This window comes from Somniosus microcephalus, chromosome 9 (genome assembly GCF_052327205.1).
Source record: "Somniosus microcephalus isolate GS21.2 chromosome 9, FLI_Smic_1.0, whole genome shotgun sequence".
NCBI classification, from domain to species: domain Eukaryota; kingdom Metazoa; phylum Chordata; class Chondrichthyes; order Squaliformes; family Somniosidae; genus Somniosus; species Somniosus microcephalus.
Window position 1 is genome coordinate 176041437 of NC_140995.1, and position 7298 is coordinate 176048734.

Consider the following 7298-nt stretch of genomic DNA (forward strand, 5'->3'; position numbering starts at 1 on the left):
TTCCTTTTTGTTAACCCAGGTATTTCAGACTATTTACAGTGACATCTACATTATCTATTCGTCATTCCTAATTGGTAATCGTCATGCACCTTGAGCCCTGAAAACAAAATTGACCAAGCTCGCGTTATACACAAACATTTCCAAATCCTGGTAGAATCAATGGTGTTTTTCCTGGAAAAGTTTGGCCCAATTTTTTGAAACCAAAGAACAAGCACATACAAACATCCTGATTTACAAACTCGAAAGATACTTCAGGGACACAATTGTTCGAATTTAGGTCCTGGGCCTGTTCCCCCAAATCAACACAAAAAAAGCAAAATGTGCAAAAGTATTTCTGAAACTTAAACTATACATCAACATGTTTTCTAAAACATGCCGGAAGAAAGAGAAAGAAAGACTTGCATTTCTATAGCGCCCTTCATGATCCCAGGCCGTCTCAAAGCGCTTTACAGCCAATGACGTCCTTTTGGAATGTAGTCACTGTTGTAATGTAGGAAACGCGGCAGCCAATTTTCTCACAGCAAGATCCCACAACCAACAATGAAATAATGACCAGATAATCTGTTTTTTGAGGAAATCTGTTGGTTTAAAAAAAATACGGGTTGTAAGCTTGTTCTGATCTAGGTGTCTTAACACGTTGTTTCTTTTTCCCCCAAATACAGGTGGACACATTGATGTATTAAAATCAAAACTGTGACTGGCCGAGCTCTGAATGTTTGGGAACACTGCAACAGAAATGGACAGAGCAAAGCGGCCGCTTCACACTGGGGCCCACTCGAGTACACAGCACCCGGACTGTCACACTGGGGCCCGAGTACACAGCACCCGGACTGTCACACTGGGGCCCGAGTACACAGCACCCGGACTGTCACACTGGGGCCCGAGTACACAGCACCCGGACTGTCACACTGGGGCCCGAGTACACAGCACCCGGACTGTCACACTGGGGCCCGAGTACACAGCACCCGGACTGTCACATCACTCAGAAGGGGGTTTAGTGGTATCATCACGGCGGGGTATTATTTTGATAATCGTGAAACGACACCTCAGCATCGAATAGAAAATACCTTTCGGCTATAGAATTATGAAAAATCTGTTTAAAAAAATTCACCCATTTGCAGAAAACTTTAACATAAAATATGTAATAATTCAGTGGGAATAATATAAACAAATTATGAATAATTTTTCTTACAATCTCCTTTAATATAAATATCTTGAACTTCACTGAAAAGCTATGAAAATATAAATGTCACGTTATATAGATTTGGTTTTAAATGTTTTCAAAACTAACCACAGAAAAGCCGGTTTCTTTAACCGTTCATGGAAATGTATACTCACAGAACGAATTGCGCGCATCCAGCGTCTGTCAAGATCGAGTGGACCCTCCTTTCATATCGCTCGGCCCCGCCTCCAAACTCGCGAGATAAATTGCGGGTGTCGCTCCCAGATCGCAGGGTCTTCAATCAAACTGAGCCGAGGAATTCACTGCAGCTGAAAAGCTCCACATTCCTAACTTCCTCGGTGTCTTTTCGATCATTAAAAACTCAATTTGCAGGAGATCGTGGCGATACCATGTCCACTGGGTCCGTTAGCGATGCAGAGGACCTCCAGGAAATGGAAGTGCTGGGCACAGAGGAGGAATGCGATGGGATAAAGAGGAAATCTAACAAGGATTTCTGTACCTCCAACGACAGCAACGAAGATAGCTCCAACTATGAACACGAGTCCCTAAAGAAGGGCAGAGGGGCTTCGGGAAAGAGGCGCAAGACCGCCTCCAAGAAATCTCTGAATGGGGTGACCCAGGAAGGGAAACAAGTCCAGCGCAACGCCGCAAACGCCAGGGAGAGGGCCAGGATGAGGGTGCTCAGCAAAGCCTTCTCCAGGCTCAAAACCACCTTGCCCTGGGTGCCACCAGACACAAAACTCTCCAAACTCGACACCCTCCGGCTGGCATCCAGCTACATTGCCCATCTGAGACAGATCCTGGCCAACGACAAGTATGAGAATGGCTACATTCACCCAGTCAACCTGGTAGGATTCCACCTTTTGGTAAAACAGAGGTTTTCTCATGGTTTTTTTTTTAAAGACTGTGTGTAAGTATGTATGTTCGGGAGTACGTGTTAGTGGATGTTACTATGTGTTTATATGTGCACGAATTTGTCTATTGACCCATGTATGGATATATGTATGTATGTATGTGGGTATATGAATGGATTTGTATATATGTATGCATGTGTGTGATTATGTGAATGAGTTTGTATGTCTGTGTGTGATTTTGTATATATGTATGTGAATGGGTTTGTATATATGTGTGTATGTATGTGTGTGTGTACGTGTGTGTGTATATGTGAATGGGTTTATATGTGTGTGATTGTGTGAATGGGTTTGTATATATATATGTGTATTTGTATGTGTATGTACACGAATCAATTCGTAGAGCCCTCGCCCAATAAATCAATCCTTGTGCATTCAGACCATTCGGCAGTTTTGTAATTATAAAACTGACCAGACTTTAACAGATAAGGCTGTGGCTTTAAACAGACAACTCAGAGACAGCAACCCATACTCGCTTAACCGAATCAGAAAGCCCGCTTCAATTTAGGAGTTGAAGATTATTGCAATTCTTTGTGGTCAGAAAAAATGATTTCTCCAAGCAAAGCTACCAAAAGTCGGAACCTTAAAATGAGTAATGAGAGGTTTATTTTGCTCCGTGTGTGAAGGTAAAGAAAATCCTTTACCAAACTGGGAAGGTTTTTAATGGCAGTTTAGTAAAAGAACTTTACAAAATTTACATAGAGAGTAAAATATACTCCACAAATTGAACGGGCGCAGAATCAAACTACAATAAATGACAATTCATGTCGTTGTATGTAGGTTTGCTGTAGAAGCACTGTATGCAAATTACAATTAAACGCAAAGGATTTTTGACATAAGATGTTTGATGAGCCAGCCTGATTAGCAAAATAACCTAAAATATCTCCACAGCATAAATTTCATAGAGATACAACCCTATTGTACATGCATTCCATAATTGCCCCAATAAAATATACACCGCTTTTATAGTTGTCATATTTAGTCACAAATCACTTGAATTAAAGAATAGCTAGTAGATCTAGCTAGTGATTAATTTCAAAGGGTGGGAATACATCTTAAAGTTTTTAAATCTCTCTCGGACTGGAGCTGAATTACTTTACTGTCCTATTTAAACAATAATGTTCAACCGTTTTTTTCTTCGCCTCTGCACAATGTTCTCAGCTTTTGCTGATTTACTGTTGCATTACAATAAAGCCATGAGGAAGTTTGTAAAAACACAGAGTGCAGATATTGTGAAACTTCAGTCATTGTCTGTGGGTCACACAATATCCGCTTGATACTTAGAAGAAACCTCATTTTATCCATTTCACTCAATTTCTGAAGTCACCTTCGCCCATTGTAATTGAGAATAAATAGTTTTCCTAGGAGATTTCCAAGTCTATTAGAAAATAATAAGATTATGTGGACTTTAAACAGTTCCTCCAGTGTTTAAGGAAATACGATTTGCAGTTTTTCGGTTAAAATGGCAGCATTGTTGTGAACTTCAAATCATCTTCAAAACTACAACCTCTTGAAAAATCACCTGAACATGTTCCCGTTTAGTGAAGCGAACAAGGACCAGAATTTCTCAGTAACGGTGAATTTAGGAACTCTCTATGGATATCATAACAATATTTATAATACCAGTGTATTATCCACATTTTGTCCACAATCCATTTTTAAAGCCATTAACAAAGTGATCATTATGGGTTTTTTCTGATTGCTAAACCCTTAGTGATATAGTTATTAAAAAACTTAAACGTTATAAACCGTTTATCGATAAAGGTGGGAAGATTGTAGCTGTACTGTGTGTAAGCGACACACCTTTCCCCCTCAATAGTTATTCCCTTGAAGTGTTTAAAATCGGTACTTTTTAACAGATTTTCACCTGAAATATCTTTAATTTTTTGTGAAAATTCCATTGGTTTCATTTACTAAATATTCAGACCATGATTTTATTGAATGAACCTGAGGATTGAAGTTCCTGAGATGTTATCGCGTGTTGGTTCACATGCTGGTACTATTTTAGTTAAACCGGACTATTTTAAATAATTAACCGCGTCAATTAGATCGCTTCTTTATAATATTTGAAGTGTACGAACAGGGTCTGTGGCAACAACACGCGATCAACACACAGTCTAAACCCGACCTGCTTTGATTTATGGAATGGATTTGTTGCCCGCTGAAATATTTACACCTAATACTCCGGGAAATACAAATTTAAAGCTTTTTTATTGAGCAGAAGACGTCACCGATCATCATATGTATAAATATATTAAAACAATCGCACCCAGAGCAATATTTGAAACTACATTTTCCGTTGTCTGGACAATGGTAGTGATTTGGGGGTCACTTTTGAACATGCTCAATACTAGTATTTTAACGGCATTTAAACATCTTATAATGTAAAGTATCAGCAATCAGAGTTTTCATGCTGTTTCACCCAGTTACTTTATTTTTCCCAACTGATCAGTAGTAAATGGTGCCTGGTTTCAGCTCGTTGCGTGTTCATTGTTTTCACCTCTACATTCCGGTAATGATAAATAAATAACATCTCTTGGGGCAGATTGGGTTAGACTTGGGTGGAGGTATGTTGTCTCTTCAGTTGCACGCTCCATGTCCGGTCCCCCTCCACCTTATTAAAACAGTCTGAACTATCAAGATATAAACGATGGTATAAAATGTAGAAAGCGCAGGCTGCACCAGCAAAGAACAAATTTCGTTTGGTTTCTTGTTTTAATGAAGAAATACCAATCAACATTTCTTTTCTTTTTATTTCAGACGTGGCCGTTTATGGTGGCGGGGAAACCAGAGAATGAGCTGAAAGAGGTTGTTAACACGGGTCGTTTGTGTGGGACTACAGCGTCGTGACTAAAAGAAAATGACAGTTAAAATAAAGGCGGAGGATAAATGAGAAACCCAAAACAAGGGAGAGACGGCCGGAGCCCTGTGACATCCCAGCCGGGGCTCTGTCACAAGAGAGTGTTCTTACACTCCTCGCGTGTCGATATTGTTCCAGTACTTTGCTGGTCAAAGTGCGAAAGGGATCTTTACGTCTTCACTTATAATAGTGACCAGACTTTAATGTTGTCGGGCAAGATAATGTAGGTACGTTGAATTTCAGAGCTGACTTTGATAGTCACTTGCTGTGTAAGGATGCATCATATAAAAGATATATATTTTCTTTAACCGCAGGTCTTTCCAAATCATGTAAATAAAAGTTTGCTTTATATTTAAACGTCTGGGCATATATTATATTCTTTCCTCATATTAGGCGAGGCATATTTAAATATATATATAGATATGTGCGTGTGTGTGTAAGTTACGAGCGTGTTTGCGCTGATTGATTGTCTAACAGTCTTTCCAACAGACCCCGAACCTCGACAATAGACGCAACGAAGTGACAACAGTCATGATTTGTTTATTTCTTCCACTAAAGGGATAAGCAAGAGATATCTCATGTTATTGAGTCAGGGCTCAAAGAAAACAAACATCTGCGCTAGCTCTGCATCCTTGGAGTTTGCACGATTGCTGACCCTGTGCGAAAGAAGAACAACTGATTTAAAATTAAGCTAAGAGGTTTCATTAAAAAACCTTTCAGGTATATCGCTTTGGTAACAAAGGGGCACTTTACAGCTATAGGCTTTAAGTGGCAGGTGTTCATAACAGTAACAAAGTAGGTCCCGGAGAGCAACGAACTGATCTTCTGCCAACTGCAGGGAGACCTGACTGGTTTCTAGCCGAGATGAAATTATAATGGACTATTTTCTGATTCTATTGCCACACGGAAGCATTATTTCCCATTTTAGACACTCCTATCTAGTTAGTAGCCGAGCCACATAGATTAGGAGGTTCCAGACTCAATCCCCAGTCTGTGCTGTTAGTTGATCTCAGTCAGGTTGGCAGTCGGCAGCACCTTTAGTTTAGGGAGGGGAATACGTGGTTCAGATTGCTATTCAGTAACTGCCCCCTGCTGTTAGTCCACACACGCGGACATTGGGTGAGCACAGGATCAGGGCTCAGCTGTGACTCCACCCCCTCCCCCATGGCTACTTGGGCAAGTTATCAGAGGACAATCAGTGTCTGTAGAATTATACCCCAGTCAACATCGTCAAAGAGAAAGGGGAGGGCAGAAAACTGGTGAGCAAAGAGAGAGGAAAAAATAAAATGTGATTTTAGATAGGTAACTTTAGTGCAGTGCTCCATGGACATAAGCTCATATCACATAGTAAGTTATCAATCCCAGCCATTCTTTGTATGGAAGAATCAAGCAGAATGATGGAAGGTGGTAAAGTCTAACATTACCACCTAGGCTGTTCTGACACTTCTGTTAGCAGATGGCTTACAGTGATATTGAAGAGAGCTGGAAGCTGGTTACTTGCTCACCCATGGATGATACATAGCGACCACAGAAGGAATAAAGAAAATGTATGGACTTTGGTTAAATAATGTAGGCTAATATAAGTTGTATTATTACTGTACACAGAGCTAGTGAAGCCTTTTAACCTGTATAATTGAATGTTGATTCAAAGTATTCAGATTTTGATTTAATTCAGCTTTCTGAGAGTGAAATGTATGCGAAAAGCCATCTCAGTGTTTTTGTTTGGAGCAGAATTTTCACACTTTTACAGCTTTTTAACCCTTAAACTTTTGATGGTTTCAAGGAATTCTGTTCTCCTTGGCAAGACTTTTGTTCAGTTTCTGTGAAGCTAAAAAAAGTCCACTCATTATCATAACAGTGCTGCTTAGATATTAGGGGAATTAACATAGACTTTTAAAATGAAAATAAAATAAAAGTTTTTTGAAACTTTATTTCTATTCTTCCTTTTGTAATTGTTTCTATTTGTTCTAAAATATTTACTATTGTAATTTTTACTTTAAAATATTACTTCTTTATACCATGGTTTTAACTTTATATTGGGTTTGAAATGCATTTCTTCTCCTATGCTTACACTGGCCTGTGCTCCAGTTTTGAGCTGGACCGCACACCTCTTAAATTTGTTCCCAGTTGGCTACAACCCATACGACCGTTTTTCCAGCCAGTCAAGAGACTGAACATCATTGCTAACTCTATTATCTCACTGGGATTACTAGATCAACATTTCAGATCTTTGTTGGCTTTCCTGTTCCAAGTACAAAGCATCCAATGAGATAACTGGTTGGCAGTCTAGTAGAGTCAGTGCACCAAAATAACTTATCTCATCAGTAGCAGCCCAAAAGCTATA

The 7298-nt window shown here is 39.5% G+C and overlaps 1 protein-coding gene across 2 annotated transcripts; it reads left to right on the forward strand.

Annotated features, from left to right (window-relative positions):
• The first annotated feature begins 1404 nt into the window (after window positions 1-1404).
• On the forward strand, window positions 1405-6471 carry tcf21 (transcription factor 21). Of its 2 annotated transcripts, none has more exons than XM_085997575.1 (2): window positions 1405-2049; window positions 4855-6471. In XM_085997575.1, exons 1-2 carry the CDS (start codon window positions 1573-1575, stop codon window positions 4942-4944), a joined length of 567 nt encoding a protein of 188 aa, XP_085853701.1. In that variant the 5' UTR covers window positions 1405-1572; the 3' UTR covers window positions 4945-6471. The 2 variants fall into 2 exon arrangements, with proteins under 2 accessions (XP_085853701.1, XP_085853702.1); XM_085997576.1 differs by having other exon boundaries at window positions 1420-2031.
• The last annotated feature ends 827 nt before the right edge of the window (window positions 6472-7298 follow it).